The sequence below is a fragment of the Apus apus genome, chromosome 3, assembly GCF_020740795.1.
Source record: "Apus apus isolate bApuApu2 chromosome 3, bApuApu2.pri.cur, whole genome shotgun sequence".
NCBI classification, from domain to species: Eukaryota; Metazoa; Chordata; class Aves; order Apodiformes; family Apodidae; genus Apus; species Apus apus.
The window spans coordinates 115,966,887-115,987,951 of NC_067284.1; the positions used below are offsets into that span (position 1 = coordinate 115,966,887).

The 21,065-nt window shown below is 42.0% G+C and overlaps 1 protein-coding gene across 2 annotated transcripts in view; it reads left to right on the plus strand.

Moving 5' to 3' along the window:
* The first annotated feature begins 3,901 nt into the window (after window positions 1-3,901).
* NBAS (NBAS subunit of NRZ tethering complex) overlaps window positions 3,902-21,065 on the plus strand; it is a 153,853-nt gene continuing 136,689 nt past the window's right edge. For both annotated transcript variants that reach the window (XM_051615948.1, XM_051615949.1), the window contains exons 1-9: window positions 3,902-4,069; window positions 8,443-8,497; window positions 9,096-9,132; window positions 10,602-10,679; window positions 11,381-11,428; window positions 12,566-12,609; window positions 13,016-13,149; window positions 13,908-14,041; window positions 14,147-14,245. In XM_051615948.1, the coding sequence (XP_051471908.1) occupies window positions 3,902-4,069; window positions 8,443-8,497; window positions 9,096-9,132; window positions 10,602-10,679; window positions 11,381-11,428; window positions 12,566-12,609; window positions 13,016-13,149; window positions 13,908-14,041; window positions 14,147-14,245 (797 nt within the window). The remainder of the gene's footprint in view (window positions 4,070-8,442; window positions 8,498-9,095; window positions 9,133-10,601; window positions 10,680-11,380; window positions 11,429-12,565; window positions 12,610-13,015; window positions 13,150-13,907; window positions 14,042-14,146; window positions 14,246-21,065) is intronic.

Genomic DNA, 21,065 nt, shown 5'->3' on the forward strand with positions numbered 1-21,065 from the left:
CATGCAATGCAAGCAGAAGATACAAATTTTGTTACACTATACAAAAGCAGGCAGCACAAGCAAAGATACTATATACAAAGGATTATTCTTCATTCTATGACTCTAACATTGTTCCATAAAGGATTATTCTTCACCCTGTGATTTTCCATTTTAACATGAATCAGGTGAACACATTCTCCATTTTAACACAAATCAGGTGAACACATCTCACATGTTTTAAACACAAAGACTGTGTTTACAGTGAGAATCTGCATGATGTTTGCACACAGCCTTGTCATCTCTTCATGTCACTGGCGTGATTCACGCTTGCACAAACATACCTGGCAGAAAGTACTCAGGGTTCTACACAGGCAAAAGTACCTTCATGCACAGATAACACACCAGTTTGTTTTTCAGACAGACATGAATGGGGATGCATCCTTTTACATCGGTTTCCCCAATTCCTGCACAATCTTTTTCTAGGGTAGCTTCTAGTAAAGCTAAAGGCAAGGATCTCTGGGGTGCTATTATAAAAATAAAATCAGACTGCAAAAGAAAAAACACAGCTTCTACAGTCATACCATGAATTAATGGTGCATTTGTCTGCTAAGTGAAGGCACAGCATGAAATATTACCTACTGTTTTCTGCTGGGAAACACAGCTTTAATCTTCTCTCAAGCAAACCTTGGATCCAGACACATCTGGTCCAATGGGCAAACAAACAGCAGTTGTCTCTGACAAGGTATTTCTCTTGACTACTGTGTTGCAACTTGAGTCCTGGTTTTATCCTGGAGGTTTATTTCAAAACCTTTTTTAAACCCCCCCACTGAGCCCTACTGACAGATAACTTATGCTGTAGAAACCAGGTGTTACGCAGAGAAAAATACAGCAGGTGTTTTGTATCTCCAGCAGCAGCCTGTTTGCCTGGTGATGGTTTCTCATTTAGCAATAATTTCTTCGGGAGTATCCCCATTTGATGTGCTGCCTTTCATTTACTATCATTCCCTACATCTGCCAATCATTATTTTGCTTGCTTTTTGGATAAATTGACAAATCTGGTAAATATTTTAATAATTTACAGATTCAACTGTGAGCCTGAGAAAATGCGTTTGCAGGCAGACCTCGAGATCAACACATAGTGCTGCCTGTTGGTGTGGAGCCCAGAGTGTGATTTACTCCCACAGGTCTTTGAAACGTAGGGGGTTACACTACTTGTCATTGCTTTACAAGCTACGTTGTCAAATACAGCTAAAGAGAGACACCTAGAAAGCACTTTTTTTCTCAATAGTCATTTCTTCCTGAAGTGTTCCTCAAGTATCCAAACCTAGCTTTTTCCTGTTTCCCTGAATCCCTAGTTTCAGGCATCAGTTGTTATTTTTTTTAACTTAAGTCTAGGCTGCACAGTTGCTCACAAGACTAAGAGGCTACTAAATACAAGCTAAAATTAGGGTACAGGAGCAGAAGTGGCACAGTGTGAGCTAATTTGTCTTTCAATTTTACAAAGGCTTTATGAAGTTGCAGGAAAGAGACAGAAAGCTGCTTTCTTTCTTTCATAATGGTTTATAAATGGGCTCTTTTTTATCTGCTTGCGAGAGCTGAGCTCTATGGCTGCAAACGTTTGTTAGACTGAAATACTTGCAAGTTCTAGAAAGCCTCATCAATGTTGGAAGTTTAATTTGGGAGAAACAGATGACTTTTGCTCGCCCCCCTCCTTTTACCTCCTTCGGTAAGGGTTTAATTCATGCACTCAGGCCTTGCCTCCGTCTGGTATTCCTTACCCTACATTTTATATCAGCTTTCTGGACAGCCCACACCAGGCTGCAGCTGCAGGGATTCCCCTGAGGAATCCTGGCGAGAAGGCCAGGCTGGTGGGGTGGCCTAGTTAGAAATGAAATGTCGTGTTGATTTTGCATTCTAGTGTTAGAAACAGTGTCGGGTTTGGTTCATATATATACATATATATATATACACACACTCTAGGTTGGGAATATATAGTTTGCTTAAGTGAGATATCTGCAGATGCCAATGACACCAAGAGTGATTTACAGCCCAAGAAACTGAGGGACTTAATTGGGCTCCATCTGAGGGATCTGAACATGGAGCAGGATTTGTGGCCCAAGATCAGACCCAACAAAGCCACCTCTATCTTGCTCCTCGGGGCAGGATGACACCAGCAGGTCTAGATCATTTTGTTAATGGGGAAGACAGCCAAGGGGGCAAGAAAGGTCAAAATTTTACCTTAAAAGGTAAAAAGTAACCTGCTAGAATGGAATGTGTAAACAGGGGCGGGAAACTTATAGGATAATTTGAAGCGTGGGATGGACTGTAAGCCCTGGAGTGCCCGGGCAGGGGGGAAACAGGGGAGGGAACTTTGCGTTGGGAATAGGGAAGATCAACCGTTCTTCACCTGGCTATGGGTGTGCCGGCTTGCTCGGGTCACCCGTTCTTGCAAGGATGTCAATAAACTGTGCTTGGCTGAAGGATCCGTGTGGGGCTGTTCATGGGCACCACAGACGCTTCTCACAGCCAGGCAGCTGTGAAGCAACACTGCGGAGCTCCCCGAGCCCCCCGCTTTCCAACACCCCCCCCCACAGCGGGAGGCTGGGTGGGGATCCCGGGGGAAGAGCTGGGGCAGCGAAGCAGCTGTTGCTGAGCAGGGGTCCCTCGCTGCAGCTGTGGCTGAGCAGGGGTTCCTCGCTGCAGCTGTGGCTGAGCAGGGATCCCTCGCTGCAGCTGTGGCTGAGCAGGGGTTCCTCGCTGCAGCTGTGGCTGAGCAGGGATCCCTCGCTGCAGCTGTTGCTGAGCAGGGGTTCCTCGCTGCAGCTGTTGCTGAGCAGGGGTTCCTCGCTGCAGCTGTTGCTGAGCAGGGGTTCCTCGCTGCAGCTGTTGCTGAGCAGGGATCCCTCGCTGCAGCTGTGGCTGAGCAGGGATCCCTCGCTGCAGCTGTGGCTGAGCAGGGGTTCCTCGCTGCAGCTGTGGCTGAGCAGGGGTTCCTCGCTGCAGCTGTTGCTGAGCAGGGATCCCTCGCTGCAGCTGTTGCTGAGCAGGGATCCCTCGCTGCAGCTGTGGCTCAGCAGGGATCCCTCGCTGCAGCGCCGGGGGTTTCTCTGCCAGGGAGCCGTGAGAAACGTGTCGCGCCATTGACAGGCCCACACGGATCCTTCAGCCAAGCACAGTTTATTGACATCCTTGCCAGAACGGGTGACCCGAGCAAGCCAGCACACCCATAGCCAGGTGAAGAACGGTTTATCTTCCCTATTCCCGACGCAAAGTTCCCTCCCCTGTTTCCCCCCTGGCTGGGCACTCCAGGGTTTACAGCCCATCCCACGCTTCAAATTATCCTATAAGTTTCCCACCCCTGTTTACACATTCCATTCTAGCAGTTTACTTTTTACCTTTTAAGGTAAAAATTTTGACCTTTCTTGCCCCCTTGGCTGTCTTCCCCATTAGCAAAATGATCTAGACCTGCTGGTGTCATCCTGCCCCGAGGAGCAAGATAGAGGTGGCTTTGTTGGGTCTGATCTTGGGCCATCAATCCTGCTCCATGTTCAGATCCCCCAGACGGAGCCCAATTAAGTCCCTCAGTTTCCTGGCCCACAAACCACTCTCGGTGTCCTTGGAATGTGCAAGCATCTCACTTCTCTCAAACAATTATATTCCTAACCAAACCAAACACTACGTTTCTAACACTAGAATGCAAAATCAACACTACGTTTCGTTTCTAACGGGAGCGAAACACCCTAACCCGTACACGCCGAAACCAGGCGCGTTCAGTTCCGCGGTCCCGAATTCTTTCGCGTAAGGAATTTTATTCCCAAGAAAACCGGCAGCTGTGGGATCTCCGCGGCCAGCGGAGGGGCGGCACAGGTTTGTCCCCCGCCGGACACCGTCGGCGCGGCGGGTGGGCGTGGCCGGGGCCAGCATGGCGGCCGCCGGCGGGGAGCGCGGCCGAGCGGCGCCGGGAGGGGAGAGGCTGCCCGGGGCCGGCAGGGAGCGGCAGGAGGAGGAGGAGGAGGAGGAAGGCGAGGAGGAGAATATTCTGTACGACCTGCTGGTTAACACCGAGTGGCCTCCCGAGACCGAGGTGCAGGTGCGTGTATGGCCGGGCTGCGGGGGAGGGGAGCGGCCACGTAGGCGCGTTGCCCCGGGAGCCGGGCAGCCCCGGGAGCCGGGCAGCCCCACACGGGCCGCCGGGCCCGTGGGGACAGGCTGCTGCCCTCCAGAGAGGCTCCCCGGGCTGCCCGCTCCCCTGCTGCTGGGCGCGGGAGCGGGGAGCGCAGCCGGGACGGGCACCCGCGGTGTCCCCAACGTTGTCCTGCCCCTGCCGTGCCCTCGCGGCGTTGATTCCCGCGTTGACACCCGTGTTTGTGCCGTCTGGGAGGTCCTGAGGTTTTTCCGGCTCCTACCTGTGGGCAGTGTTCCCACGAGAGGGAAGCTGTGATGAAATCCGGAGCCCGTCCCCAGAAGCAGCTGTGCTGGCAGCCGTGGAAGCGCTGCTGTTGAAAGCCGCGGCTGTGGAGCTTGCCTGGCGTGAGGAAAGCTCGATCCCTCCTTAGACTTGTGTGCCAGAATGGTTGCATTTGTGCTTCCAGGAGCAGGTTCGAAGGGCTGGGTGTATCACCTTGTGCCTACAAGGCACACAAGTGGCTGCCAAAGCTTAAAAGATCGCAGACATGGTTCTTGTGTTTCCAGTGTTTGGCTCTCTCTGATTTACATGGGTCAGAGGAAAAGCTGGGGAGCTCTTTCATCCTTTCTTTTCCATGTTTTCCCCTGCAACGTGCTCAGCTATCTACCTCTGTATCTGCTCTTGTGTGATGTGGAGGTGGAGGGTGCAAGCAGTGTGCGTTTCTTCATTGTAGTGGCAGTCTTGTGCACTGCAGTTGTTAATGCATTTCTCACTAAAAGCTGTTTAGGGAAGCATTTTTACAAAGTTTTATGCTTAATGGGAACACCTGAACGGAGAAGATGTAAGAACATAGTGAGTGTATCTGTTCATAATTGCTAAAGCTGTTCTCATAAAAATATGGTTTTGTTTCTCAGAAATACTGTGTTTCTCTTGATCTGTAAATCCTCAGTTGCAGCAACAGGTGTGAGTGTTTGGAAAAGATGATTGTTGTGTAACCAATTACTGACTTGATAGATGGTTCATGCAGGGGATTAGACAGCTGCACCTGTTTTTATTTAACTGTGTTTTCAGAGGTGGTAAATAGTGTTTGTTTCTAGTACCACATGAAAGCAATGTACCTGTCTGCAAACACTGTGGTGGAGTTAGGTCTGGTGGCATGAGGCTGTGGTTCTACTGCCTCTTCATGTGGACACGTTTCTGACAAGTACCCCTTCTGGTCTGCTGCCATTAGGGTTCTTGAAGTTGTGTGGTAAGTCGATTAGAAACTGATTAGTCTGAGAAACAGTTATGTGTTTTACTTTCTCTTCACTGAGTGATCACCCTAGTACTCAGGTAGGCACCAAGGGGCGTGAATGATGTGTCAGTGGAAGCTGAGTGAAGTGTGAGACCTACCTCCTTTAGTGGCAGTATGGGGTTTGCCACTCTAAAGTGACCTTGGAGCCACAGTCTGAGGTTCCTCCTCTGCCTTGGTAGTTTGAATTTCTGAGCATCATAGAATTCTGCTTGTCACCTTCAGTAAATTAAACTCGCTATTTCTAGCTTATTTGTTGTCAAGATAATTCCCATTCTGAGTGGCAGAAACAGGAAGGCTTGACAATGTTATGCTATGTAGCTTGTTTGGATGTACATCCTTCTTGAAGGCTGTTGGTAGCCAAGGACACTGCTGATGCTCTCTGTACAGTTTTAGGGGGAAACTGGGTTTTACATTGACATAAAGAGGCAACCATTATTTTCTCACTGTGATTCAGTTTTTGCCTTAAGGTGCCTTCATGATGTTTAGGTGAGCATGACTTTCCCTTTAGAGCATCTGTTTCTTTGAGTCCTGGTTTATTCATGGTTTTCAGAAGTCACAAAACACTCTCTGCCTTTCTCCTTGGAGAGCTGAATCGTTTGGAATGAGTGAGGTGAGGGACAGCAGAAAGGAGAAGGAAGCTGAGTGCTGCACTGGGAAATGAAATGTCTTCCTATGCAGTTATATGGGATCTAAATCAACAAAATTAAATTAAAACAAAATTTTCACACATCTCTATTGAGTTAGTTTTTACTTTTCTGTTACCTCATTTGGGATGATTAATTTTTAATTGCTGAGTACTGAGCACTTATGACTGTAATTACAACCATTGGAAGGTATATCCTGTGATAAAGCCTTGCTAATTCAAGACACTGATAAAACTGACATGGATTTTTTAAGGTGGAATGCCAAATGATGATTAATTTTAATTCTTTTTAGTGTTCTCATTCACTTGTATGGAATTTTCCATGAATATATATATTTTTTTGAGGGAAACGAACAGGTATTTGCAAAGGGCAGGTGCAGGGAACTGGCAGTGCCAGCTGAAGGAGTGGTGCAGAAATCAAGCAGTCTGTATTCAGTGTGGTGATGGGACTGTATATAATGCACTTTTTTGGATCCCCCAAATATGTAAAGAGAATAAAAGGAATTACTGAGTGAAAATAGTGAACCAGGCAGTGGTTGTGGAGGAAGGTACAGGGCAGAACTTGTGGCATCATTTATGTAAATACAGGCAGACTGAACTTGTCCTTTTACCCAGTAGACAAGTACTGTCGAATTCTGGAATGTATCACTTGGTTCTTGGGGATTTTTGATTGTCATCTAATATTTTGAGGCTTCCCCAACACTGTCCACCCCCTGTCAGCTTGCTGGGTGTGCAACAAAATCCAAAATTAAGTGGGTGTCTTGTCAGTGAGGAAGTTACTTAGGTTTTATGTTTCTGGAATGCTCTAGCAAAAGAGAACTTGTAAGTTGTTTTTCCGAATGTGAATGAATTAAAATAAGCAATACAGCAGATCTGGTAGCCAGGTGACAGGAATATATTAGAAAAAGTAAATTTCAGGACTTTCTTCAGAGTATAACAGTAGATCAGATTTGTGAAGGGTTTAAGATGTGTGGAATAGGAGCCTGTAGTTTAGGCTCAGGAGTGGATGCTAAGAATATTCAAAAAACTAGAGGTATAAGCAATTTTTGTAAACTTTTGTTTTTACTGGGAGCTTTTCTTAATCCAAAACCCTGAACGAGCTCTGCTTTTAGCCTCCCTAGGAAACTGCAGCTCTCCCCGAGGTACTGTAATAGCTGTAGGAAATAATTGATACTCTCACTTATTTTACTGTCGTGCCTTGTTACTTCCTGGTTCATCATCCTGAATTTGGAACATCAGCTGTTAGCACAGCTGTGTTGGCTTCTTACATGTGTGAGGTGTCAGCCTGATTATCTGAAAGACCATTTCTGGGTTGCAAGCTTTGTACTGAAAACTGCTGATCTTGCCTTCAGTAACTTCAATTTGGGAGGCCAAATGTTTGGGGTTTTTTTTGTTTTTGTTTTGTTTTGTTTTTAAACACAGCCATTCTTCAGAATTTTAATAAATTTGCATGTCTTTCAGTCTCTGCTGCTCAGTAACTTGGAGTGAGAAGTCTGAATATTTCAGTTAACACGTAATGATCTGTGCTGGATACTGAAGGAAGAGGAAATTAATTCCTTGCCTACTCTAATGCTCAGTTTGTGGTGCTCAAGTGTTTTCACTAGAAGAGTTAAGCATGCTTGCTTATTTCAAAGATCTGTGTGGGATGCCTTCCTTACTGGTTAACCTTTCTTCTCAGTTTAATCCCTTTTTACTACTTTCTTATTGTCAAGCAATTTTGCCTCTTCTTATAGCTCAGAATATACATCCTGTGTTGTTTTGTATTCCTTCTTTTCTGTGTTTGGAGGGGGCTTTCATTTGTGTGGTGAGTGTAGTTGTTCAATTCTGCCTTTAGCAGAGCAGGACTGCTGGAAAGGCTTTCTGAGTAGGGGGGTTGATCTGAGTGTTAACTGTTGCCACTGGACACAGAAAGGGGTTTTTCTTCAGCAGTCCTTTATTTTTCTTAATATTTCTAAAACTTTCAAGAGCAGTCCCTACATAGCTCATATGTATTAGTATAAAATGCTGAACTCCAATTGCTTCTGCTTCTTTTGGGCATTACAGATCAACCTGGCATTCATTTTGCAGAGAAAGAAAGATGTATAATACCTTACAGGAGAATGTCAGCACAAGTCAGTGTCTTTTGTTACTACCCAGAGATCAAGGCAAAGCTGAATCAATAGACGATCTGTAGTACGTTTTGTTTATAGCATCTTGGCACTTCGAATATTGGGCTTTATAGCCTCTTTTAGCTTATGCAGTTAAATTGCTCACTATGTGAAGTTGCAAGTAATAGAAAAATACGTGAGGAACTTGTAGGCTGGCAGGCAACTTACATTTAATCAGTGAATATATGTGTGAAAGTTGTTTTAAAGTGAAAATGTGTAACATAGTGTTTGACCATTATTGTTGTAATTGCAGCCAAGAGGCAACAGGAAACATGGTGCATCGTTTATCATCACTAGAGCAATTACAGGTAAGTATGGTTTGTTCCTGTCTTCATAAGAATGATGTGCTTATAAAACTCAAAATTTCTGCACTTTAGCAGTGTAAGTGGTGTGGAACCCCTGCCTAGTGTAATGGAAATGGAGGGGCAGGATGTCTTGTCAGTAAGATGTTTCCTGATTGCTATTACTGCTTTGCTATTTTTATATCTTTTCTGTGAGCTTTCTTGCCTCTGTTAACTTATTGGGACAAGCCAATAAACCTCAGTTGTGCTTTGCAAAATGTTGAGGGTTTTTTCTCTACTAGCTCTTGACATGGGGCTGTTTGCTAGATAGTGTTCTAGGGGAAGCTTTACATTCTGATTATATCACACTCCCATTCAGCACCTAGTTGATGCAGTAACTGACTTGCATTCTCATCCAGTAGGAATTTCTCTTCAAATTTTCAGAATTGTGTAGAGATTATTTGATCTGCCATTTGCATTTACTCTAATCCAAGAATTCATGGGTCAAGGATAGAGGCTTTTTCCCTTAATACCTTTTTTTGTGAAAATTTCTGAAATCCTCTCTTCAGTAAGCAGTATTTTAAAACCTCTAGAGGTGTCATTTTTGCCTCTTTTTCCATTGCAGGTCCTGCATTGTTTTTGCTTCGGTACATCTGGTGCAGGTGGGTTTGATGAAAATGGTGCTTAATCTTTTTATAGCTTTTTGATTTGATGGAAACTTATTTTTAATGAGGGTAAAAATAAACACTTGTTTAGAATATTGTCCAAGCAATGCCTAGAATATCCTCTTTTCAGAAGTTTTAAGTTGTAACCTCTTGAGTTGCAGCTACAGCCTGTCTAGAAAAAGAGCTGGTGTATGCTAGTGTATCTTGTCTCTGATGAGAAGACCAAGGGAACTTGCAGTTGGAACATTATCTTTCTCAAAACACCTCTTTGTCTTCCCCACTGAGATCTTGCTGCTTTGTTTGTTGTTGCTTTTTAAATTTATTTACAGGTATGATGGCATGGTGGGGTTTGTTTCCTTTGCAGTAATCACTGGGATTTTTTATTTCTTGACAATTCAAACTGTCGTTCAAAAAGCTTTATAACTAACTGAGCAACACACATGCATTTATAAATTTAACTTCTGATTCAAAAGGCACTTAAATGGTCCCGGAGACATACTGGAATAAATACAGTGTTGATGGAGAATTTTAACTTTATAGTTATACTGCTCTGTTAATGCACTTGGCAGGTTTGAAGATATCAGTTCTCTCTTTTTAGAATTATTCTGTTGGTTTTGAGATGTATGGAAAGGTACATTGATGTGGCTCTCTGAAAGAATACTGTAATTAAATTCAGCAGGCAATGCTATTTTTCCTATTGCTGGTGTTCTGCTTTAGTTTGTGCCCCTCCCTTCCCCCTTTTTTGGGGGAGGAGGATGGTGTTTATGGGCTCCTTACAATCCTGTAAGTCTAGTTGTAAGGATTCAGCTGCAGACAATTACCTTACTTTTCTTCCCTCCTCCCCAGTAGTAATGTTGCTTGGAGCTTGGAACTCCTCTAAAGAATTAGAGAATCATGGAATCATTGAGGTTGGAAAGCACCTTTAAAATAATAGAGTCCAACTGTTGATGTAATACAGCCAAGTCCACCAAAATATTGATCATGGTTTCTTGTTCTCTTGCCATCCACCTCAATGGCTCCTGTCTTTGTGGTAACATCCCAGGTATCAGAGCTGCTGTTTGGTCCCCCTGAAGGGAGGGACCCTTCTACCCCCTTCCCTTCTCCAGGCTAAACAAGTACAATTCCTTCAACATCTCCTTGTTGGGCAAAGTGCTCCTGTCCTCTCACCATCTTGATGGCCCTTCAGTTTGTGTTCCTCTTGTAATGGATGGGCCCAAAATGGTCTGCTGACCAGAATGTAAAGAATGTTGTGTAAATAAGTGGTTCCCTTAGTATGTGGTTTTATTCTGTTAATACAAACAAGGATGTTAGCCCTCATCATTGGCAGGGTGCAGTGCTGATTCCTGCTTAGTTGCTAAACCTCCCAGGTGGTTGATGGTTGCCTTAGTCTCCTGGCACAAATATCTCAGGTACTGCTTTTTTTTGGGTGTATGTTCTGATTTGGCCTAATGTTTTTGTTGTTTCAGCCCTGCAAAATTTTCTCTGCCCTCTGGCCTGGTTCGTCTAGTTAATAAGCAGATCAACTGGCATCTAGTACTTGCAAGGTAACCAGTTGACATGTTCTTCACTTTCTGGCAGTAGTGAATGTAGTAATGCTTCCTCTGCTCCTCTCCCTGTCCCCATTGGTAGTAATGCTGAATTAATGTTCTGCTGAAGTCTTGTTATTCCTTTTGGCCAAGAGGCTTTCATGGGTAGCCTTGGGAAAGAAGGGTCAGTCTGCTACCTAGGGGCTTCCAGGCTGCTTCCCTTTGCTTCATGCAGCTCTCCCTCAGGTCTGAAAGGCCTCCTGGCTCTTGAGGCAAAGTGAGTGGCTTGCAGTTCTCCAGCTCACATCCTCACCTGATCAGTTAATGACCTATAACTTGCCATTTTGTATGATTAGGGGTTCAGCAAGACCTCTGTGCTTTGGAGAGAGGTGGTGATTCTTTGAGGGAAGTGCTGATCCCTGTGGATTCACCACATGCCAATTGTAGTGGTATATGGTAGGTTCAAAGTCCTAAGGAGACCGTGTGACTTCCTGAAGTATGAGAGTTGTTCATTGCAGATAAAGCCATACCTTTACCTTTAGCCTACCTTTAGATACTGCTGTTAAAGAGTTATCCAAAAGCAACAGCTGATTCTGACCTCCCCTGCAGCAAAATTTTAGGCCTTGTTTCTGTTTTCTTACTGCTAGTAGAGAAGTGTGACAGATACATTTCAGTGATGTGAAGGAAATCTTAATATAGAACTGATGTTTCTCTTTCAGCAATGGCAAATTGTTGGCAGTTGTTCAAGACCAATGTGTGGAAATCAGGTAACTTAGTATTATCTATTGCTTCATGACCACAGTTGTGGAATTCTGGAAAGGTGTTTCTAGCCATTTACTAGCTGTACTCTCAAAGATTGTTCAGTTGTTTTGTTTTTTTTTTCTTTTAACCTTATATATTGTTAAAGTGATCTATGGAATAATCTTAAAATATATGATCACTTAGAAAGCAGAAGCCTTCCATTGCTCCCGAGTTCTTGGCCGTTCCCCATTTAAAAAAAAAACAACAAAAACAAGTGCCCCAACCTTCAAAGCCCCTCACAATTGTAAGTGCTATAGATTTATTTGTCTCCATCTGTAGCTCTCTTTTCTCAAGATGTGAATGAAAAACCATGAAGATGCTTCAAAATGCTAAATGCAAATCTTGGTCTTTCTAACCTTTGCCCTCCTAGTCCCTCTAGGAATTCTCTGCTATTAAGTGGGCCAAGCAGCTAGCATTCTGCTTCTCTTTAGAGCAGCTGGCATGTGTAATACCTCACCTTATTTTACAAGTAACGTGGATTGTAAAGACTAATGCTTTCCCTTTTTCTTCTTTCTAACAACAAGCTCTCCTTTGCCAGTTCAAGAACACATTTAGCTGTAGAAGGGGCCTTGATTGAGTGTGTTTACTTGCTTCAGAAAAATCCATTTGCTAGAAGGTCAGACCTTCTATTTATATGTAAAAGAAGCAAGTGTATGAAAATTGTTGAATCAGAAGTGGTGTGAACACCATAAATGTCAGCTTTATAGACTATAATATAAATCTTGTTTCAACTGTATTAATGTAACCCTGTTCTTGCATTGTTTCTAAAATTGTAACCCAGAGAATACTTAGGACATGTGTTGTTTTTTTTTTCCTCCCTAAAGTTACATGCTGAAGATTTTAACATCATTATTTTGAACAGCACTGCTGAATAATGAGGGATATTAGTATTTGTGCCTTGTGAGGAGGGTTTCTAAAATACTGTTGCTAGTTACTGTAGCTGCCTAAGGGTGAAGGTTCCTACCTGCCTTTTTGAAAAAGTAGTTAAATACTTGCAGGCCTTTGAATTGCATACTTAGTGTTTTTATAGAGTCCTGATTATTCTGGAAAATTTAATAGTGGTTATTTTTCTTCTTTAAATCCATATGAGTCCTTTTCTGCAGGTCTGCAAAAGATGACTTTGGATCCATAGTTGGGAAATGTCAAGGTATGCAGTATGGGGACCTCTGCGTCGTGACTTTGTGCCGTCATTGCTTATACATTGCTGAGTGTTTGGGTCATTTTACTTTAAACATAGTGTTGTAACTTCTTCAAAGCACTGAGAAGAACCTCTTAATCATTTTACTTTGTGAATAGCTCCATTACCCACCTTCCCACTCTTCTTTACATGATGATTAACATGTAAAACCTGAATATGAAATTAAATGATAGTTAAAATTAGTGCATTTGGGAGACAGAGCAGGTGTTGGAGGTAGTGGTTGGTTGTTTTTTATCTCCTCTGAGATAAACTTGTAAGGATGGTAGGCACCTTGCATTTTTTTGATGCCAGTGACATTTTATTCTGTTAGAGGAATGATATTTCCCTTTCCAGTACATTTCTTCTGCTTTCATAGTGCCAAAGGATCCTAACCCCCAGTGGAGGCGAGTGGCATGGAGTCATGATTGCACCTTACTGGCTTATGCTGAAAGCAGTGGAACAGTGAGAGTGTTTGACCTGATGGGGAGTGAGCTCTTGGTCATCTCACCGGTAAGAGCTCTGGGGCTGAGTGTGAGTGCAGCAGAGCTCTCTGTAAGGAGAAAGGGCAGTTTCCGCTCTTTGACTTTACTCATCATGGCTTGCTTTGGTATGAAAGCTTGCAGAGTGAATACCATGCACGTGTGTGCCATGAAGTGTTTGTCATATTACGCATATCTCAAGGTTAGATCACGGGTTGCAGCTGCAAAGCCTGCCCTTTGTGCTGTTGGGTCTAGTCAGAACCTTCATCCATCTTTCCTGTTTCTTGGAGTTGTGGTAGATCTGCAGGTACATCAGATGATGAAAGTATAGAATCACCTGATTAGTATGGCTGCAAATAACAATTTATACAACTAAATTACAAATCTATAGTTCATGTGTAGAGTCACTTATAAAGCAAGAAATATTGCTGATAGAGCGATGTGAGGATTTTTTTCCTTGGTATGAGGACAGATACTTGCTCTTGGCTTGCCCCATGCAATGCATTTTGTATTTTGCGTATTCAAAGGTTGTATTGAACTCATTTGGGAAGGTGACTGAAGTGTGTTTTCTTAGTATTTTGTCATTGCAGACTTTATAGTAATAAATTTTATTTAAAATAAAGGTAAAAGGAAGTATAGTTTGTCAGTAATGGAAACTATGACACTTTATTTGTTAATACGTTTTAATACCATGTAGTAAATTTAACTTCCTAGTTCTTTCAATAACAAAGACTTTGTCTTTTTTTATAATCCCTTTCTCTCAATGCCTGTCTGCGTTTTTGGGTAAAGACAGCGACTTTTCCAGGAGATCTGAGTTATGCTATTGCTGGACTGATCTTTCTAGAATACAAAGCAAGTGCCCAGTGGTCAGCTGAACTGCTTGTTGTTAATTACCGTGGAGAACTGAGAAGTTACCTTGTAAGGTAAGCAGAAATTCTGACTTGCTTTTAGAAGGCACAATTAAAGGAATTCTTTCCATGCTTTAAAGAAAACAAATCTGAAATTATGTGTTTTTCCCCCATATTCAGTGTTGGAACAAATCAAAGCTTTCAAGAAAGTCACAGTTTCAGCTTTAGCAGCCATTATGCCCATGGAATAACTACTGTCATTTATCATCCTGGTCACAGGTAAGAGTTGTATTTGCTGCTTGCCAATTATATGGAAACGATGAACAGAAGTGGCTAAATAACATGGAAGTGTGGTAGGTAGGAGGGGGAGAAAAACCTCCCTATTTTAATATAGGTATTTAGTGAATCAGCCATAACAAGTAGCATATGGTTGTGCCTATGGAAGAAGCCCTAGTTGGTGATCTCACTTTTCTAATGGAATTATGAAAGTCAGGTTATGCCCTTTACTGTTTGACTGCCTCGTATAAGCAGAAAGAATGTCAGGATTAGCTTCTGAAGAGGTGTCTGAATTTGATGGGGGTAAAGGCTGATGTATAAGTGGGGTTGGTCTATTTGGATTTGATTTCTGCACTTGTTGGCCAGCCCTTTTTCCCTGGTGTTCTGACTGGAACTGTCAGGCTTTGGTATTGGGGGTTATCTTGTGATGTGCTTTCTTTAGTAGTAATGCACTGGGTACAGGTACCAGGCTTAAAAGATGGACTAATTGGCTGCCTGCTCTTACGCCAGATGTAGCTGGACTAGGTCCTGGTTAGCCAATTACTTGTGTGAAAAATGTCTTCTTTTTTGATGTCTGCTTGTTATATAGTAAGATAAACTCAGCATTTTATATTTCTATTTCTGATCTTTTATTTCTGTTTCTCTTCAGCTGTAGGAACTAAGCTTCCTTCTAGGTATTTTTCTTCTTTTTGTTCTACTAGGATTGAATTTGTCAGTGCAATATGTTGTATCACTGGATTGTTTAAATGGAATGGCTTGGCTACAGAATACCAGAAGGAACTCACTGTTTAAAAACTTTCTCTCATTCTTCAATCTTAAGTGATCTGCTCTATCAATCTTATTAATGAGAAGTAATGTTATTCTAGCTTACTACTTTGAGAGACTAATTTTGAGTATAGTTTCTTCTTTCTACCTGGTTAATTAATACTAAGTATACTAAATCTAGAGTGTTGGAGGTGATAGGTGTAGGTTAAGGAGCTTTGGTGGTGCTGTCTGAGCAGACAACAGAACCTACTCATCCTTTCCTTTGATCAGAGCAGGGTTAATGGTTCTTCACACATTTCCAAAGTTGTATTTTCTACTCCTGATATTAGGAATTAGATTGATTATAACAGTGAGTGTTGCAAAGGATATTGGTTAATATTCAAAGTGTGGTCAAATAATTATTCTGACAATTCTAATAGATGGGTGTGCTTGCTTTTTATTTTTGTGCATTTCTAAGTAAGTAACATCAGAACTGGTGAACTATTACAATGGAAGAACCCATTAACAAGAAAGTATGTAGAAACTCAAGTGGCATAGTTGTTCACCAACTAGTATGGACATAGCTTTGTCTGTGTTCTTGCCATAGAGGTTTGATAGACAAGAGGGCAACAAAAAGGCAAAATTGCCAGGTTTTGTTTTCCCTCTTTCTTCCCTCCTCCAAGAAAAGTAATAGCTTTGTTTTTCCTACTATTCTTACAAGATCTGAGGTGAACTTTTGAAAACCTTTCTATTAGTGTGAAGTAAAAGAGCAGGAGACAAAACTGGTTTTGTGATTACAACAGTTTATTCAGAATATTACTAATCTTTTTATGGAAGCTTGTGGTTGGCATTTTTGTTGTTGTTGTCTATATTCCATATTTTCTAAGGAGATAAATGTCCTTTCCTTACATGAAAAGATGTGGTTACATCTGCTGCTGAAGTCTGTGTAAAACACACATTCAGGAATTGCTTGTTTTTACCAATAAATACTATGATTTGCTCAATGAAAATAAAAATAGTCAGCTGGAGTGCTCTCTGATCTCAGTATCTCCTGCTATGTGCAGCCAGTTGCCCCACTTAGTAGAGCTGAAAAATGGATCCTTGAAAGAAAACACAATGGAATGGCGTGGACGGGAAGCAGAAAGTACAGGTGCTTTGCCCTTCCTGTTGGCAAGTCTCTTCTCTTGTGGATTAACTCTGTGGTAGAAAGCTTCTAAATTTGACATTGGAGAACTGTGAACTCATGAGCAGAGGAGCCTTGTGCTGAAATTGTCTTCTTATTCAAAAAAACATCCAGGAGGAGCTGAATGGTGGCAATTATCTTAAACTGTGCCTAAATTGTAGATGCATATAAACACTTGGAGGTTTTAATTTTCCATGGTGTGAACTTTGGTCACGTAACTTATGTTCAAGTCTGTCCCTTTGTGCTTTCTTGCATTTCATTTAGTTTCAGGTGGTGAAGTTGTGCTGGTGCATCTCCTTTGCTTCTAAGTCCTGACTTACTGCACTCTATTTTGCATTTGCTTATTACCTAATACAGTGCAATAAAATAGCACTGAAGAACTTAAAAAGCTTAATTTTTTCAACTAAACGTATGATAATTGCAAAGAGAAGATGTCAGTAGGGAATGTGTTTCAATCTGTAGGAAAACTTGAAACAATAGCTTTGGGAAAAAGCCTAATAATGAGTGCCTTCATTGAGGTGCCTAATGTTGATGTTCTTGTGATCGAGTGTTCATCCATGATGGAATTTATAGTGCACTTCAGTTGACAAAACTTAGATTTCTGCAGCAGTGTGAGCTCTCTAGGCTCTAGTGGGAGGCTCAACACCTGCTTCTTGTGAGGGTCTTCATCTGGAGCTGAATGTCTTGCTTCAGGGTTATTTGCAGTCACTACAGAAAATGTTTGATATTAGAACCTGGAACTTCTGATGGCTAAAGGAGACGAAAGGCTTCTAGATTCAAATTGGAATTACCTTGTTGTATCAAAATTGATGAGTGAAGAGTTTTGTAGAATCTCATATTTTTCTTGGATGCCTCAACTAAACTTGCTGTTCTTGAGACCAGTATTATACTAGTTATCTTCAGTGTAGAAACCTTTGAAATATGAGTACAGTTGAGGTATTGTAAGGACAGCTGTTGAGACTGGAGGAACCTCTGCAGATCATCTAATCCGTTTCCCTTCACAGCAGGGTCAACTAGAGTAGGTTGCTTAGAGCCATGTCCCTGGTGTCCAAGACCTGCACATCTGAATCCTCCCTGACGACCATGGTCTGTGTCACAGTCCCTGATGTGCTGGGGTGGCTGCTCCAGTGGGTGCTGGGGACTGAGCCTGGTGGTGCCTCACCAGCATTGCTAAGAACATGGGCAGTTTCTGGCCATAATTTTCTGCAAACTAGCACAAAGTGTTTTATCTGTTGGCTGTGCTCTCGGCTTGGCACTTACATAGGTCTTTTTCTAGGGCTTGTTGAAAGAGTTCCTGATCCTTCCTAATCAGGAGTCAGCTGGAACAAACCTCACAGTACCTGTTGATCAGGAACAGCTGGCTGACCTTGTTAAAAGCTTCTAGAGCTTGCTAGTTAGCTCTTTCTGGCAATGACAGGCATTGTGAGGTTCTTCAAACACCTCCCAGAAGTCCTCTAATGATTGCAGAAGTGGAAGATGAACAGAATCTAGAAAAGAAGCCCAGAAACTGCTACACAAGCTGCTGTGTGCTGGCTGTTCTCTGTGTAGACAGCATATGCAAGAATAGAAATTATTCCAGATTTTATAATTTGAAGTACTAGAGGATGTTGCATTGATCTTGGTCTCTATAACAACATGTTAGACAAAACTTTTTCTTGACTATCAAGTGTCACATATTAAGTTAACATTGCTTTGTGACCCATCTGGAGTGCCACGAAACTGCAGTGGATATGGTGTGATTTAAGAACCCAAGTCTTTGGCCAGGAAAAGCAGTTTTCTCCATTACTGGGACAAAACAAGTTGTTGGCATGGTATCTTCTTCAGGCTGAGACTAACTTAGAAAAAAAAAAACACAACAAAAAAACCCCAGGAAAAAGCCCTCTCCTGTTGCTGCTCCCAGTCTTCCTGTCAGCTTGTTATTTTGGAGTCATCTCCTGTCTAGTCCTGAAAAAATAATTGGTAAACAAGGCCAGATCTTTGCTGAGGCTCTCAGGAGTACTTTTCATTTTCTTTTGATGCCAGTTGTGCTATTCATCTTAATAGTTTCTGCCCCTGCTGTTGCATTTTGCTTTCTGAACGGCTTTTAAGTACGTGCTGCCATGATAAATTCTCTGCAGTCCTGGGAAAAGGCTTTTTTGTCTTGAGGTTGTGTGTTTTGTGTGTGTTTAAACTGATATGACATCTTCATTCCAGCTGTCATTGGGTTCCATTTATCCTAAAAGATACTTCAGAATTATAAATATTGTTGCACTGTATGTGATAGGTTTTCCAAACTTTCTGTGAAAAGATTTATCTTGATGGAGTTTTTGAGAGCTTGTTCAGGCAGTTTTGGAGCTGCTGCTGTCACAAATATTGACAGTTCTTTTGGTCTTGGTGCTACTGTTTGTCTTTTACTCACCTTGGACACAGTGTGGTCAATTGTAATTGGGTTCTAGTCACTGCTGCCAAGATTTTTAATTAAGTGACATGTTGCAATGGAGGCTGGAGCTCAGAATTTAGTTGCCTAGGGATGGACAAGACTGCAGATAAATTAATCTTCCGGAGGATTCTTTGCTGTCTCTTGCTTGTTAAGAGTTGATAGCTGTGTTGTAGCAATTTAATGAAGTTGTTGTTTAATTTTAAATTTTGTATTTTTAAAGCTTTCCTCATGGTCTGTGAAAGAGACACATGAAGCTTGCTTTCGGTGCTGAAACCTTGACAACACCTTTCAGAGTTTGAAGTTGTGATTTCGTGTTCACTGATGTGAACTGACTGTGTGCTCAGATGTGACTACCTAATGTGTTCATTCTTGATCAGCTAAAATGGACATAAACTGCATCGTGTACAGCAGGGTAGAGAAGTGTTTTGCTCTAAGACATCTTTGAGGTATCACAAGCAACTTCATGTGATGTGCTATTTCTCTGCTGGAAGTTCATTTGTTTGGTAGAGGTATGTGCTGCAAGATATTTGCAAAGTTATTACTTCCATGTTTCAAAATGAAGTTCCTCAGAAGAGATGTGTAGAGTGCCCAAAATATGGCTTTTGTAACAGCTGGGTGCAGCTCTTAAGTGCTTCGATCAGAGGCAGCATCAGGCTTCTCCAATAGAGAAGAGGAAAGTTGCAGAATGGAAATGTCAGGAAGAAGGAAACTAAAACATATGTAGCATGGAAACAAACGAATTATTAGGTGTATGATAGTTAATCTGTGAAATTTTTCTCTTGCCAAGTGCACTTTTCACCAGTCATCAGCAGAAAATTTCTTTTTTTTTTTTTTTTTCCCTAAGAACTACATTACTTACTGGTGGCTGTACCTCATGTGTTACTGTTTCCCGTGTTCCTGAAGTGTTTGTGTTCTTGTCTCCAAGCCTTCCTTGGTTAAAGGAATTTTCTTCATGAAAAAAACAAAACAAAAAAACTGTTCAAGTATTTTCTAGTATTTGTTGATGTCCCAAAGTTGAATGAAATTGGACTTACTATGTTGTCCTGCTCATTGCTTCTGGTTTCCTCGGTTGCTTAAGTATGGAATTGCTTAAACATTTTGGTTTTCAATATCTCTATCTCCATTATTGTTATTTTTATCCAACCCCTGTAGTCTTTAAGGCTCCTGGTATCAGAAACATCCTCAGATGGAGCTGATGCTGAGGATGACTTGGAGAACAAAGTACTCCTACTACTGTTTTGGGTTGAAGTGGTATTTTGGTAAGTTCCTCTGAGCTCCTGTCCAAATATTTACTTGAGAATTGTCCAATCAGAATGGAGAGTATCAAAAACAGACAGTTGGTGTTGACTGGAAACTGTTAAAATGTAAAGCAACTTGGATTTGTTGAAGAGGTTTGTCACATAGAAAGCTTAATGCAGTCTGAGAGGACTAACTGGATCAGAAAGGAGGTGTGCACGGCAGGAGTTCTTGGGTGGTTTAACGCTGGGATTGCTGTGCTCACTGAGCAGCAGTCACTTTATCTGAGTTTCTTTCTCTCAGTCACTTTCTCAGTGTGATGCTGAAGTTTCTTCTGCAATCAGCACAGTGCTGAAGTGCAATCCTCCCTTGCTGCTCTGTCTGTGTTGGAGTTCTCTCTCTGGTTGTCAAATACCATCCTGTGCTACTTGTTGTCATCTTCGTAACCCAGTTGCTTTGCTCAGTATCTGCTGGAAAGCTGTCATAGGTGAAATTTTGTCTTATTTTTTTCCTGTCTTATTGCTACCAAAAATGTATGCTCATTACTCAAGAAGTGTGTTTGCTTCCACATGATTCAGGTTACAAGTTTTAAGGAGCCTGAAGTATGAGCTGCACTACTCATGGTAGATTTCCTTGTCTCTGGCAGGAAACAATTTGTTCCTTGAATGTGAACATGCTTTTTTCTTTGTGTACTCCAGCAAGGAGCCACTGTGCCATGCATCCTCAGCCAGAAACTGCATCTTCCAAAGTTAAAGAGCCCTTCCTCATGGAAGAAGTAATTACTTTTAGCTGTGCTGTCCTTTACTTCCTGATCATAAGAACAATGCAAAATTACCCATTTTCTGGTGATGGTATTGCGGGTGTGTTTGGTTTTTTTTTTGTGGGTTTTTTGTGTTTTGTTTTTGTTTGTGGGTTGTTTTTTTTTTGTTGTTGTTGTTGTTTTTAAATTATGAAGGGGATTTCTGTTTTGCCTTAGACAACCCTTTAAAACTCCTGAGAACCTTAGCAGACTATAGGTGTCCATAGTGTAAGTCATCTCACTGTGTGATTTGGAATAGTATGAGACCTGGGAATGTTAAATAAATTTTACTGACCTCTTGAAGGTTATAAAACATGGAAGGAATTTTTTTATTTTTATTTTTTTTTCAATTGGCTCGTGTAGGAAATGCTTTGAAGTACACTCAGATCAGAGCTGAGAGCTATATGATTGTCAGCCACTAGATGGTAGAGCTTTCCAAGAG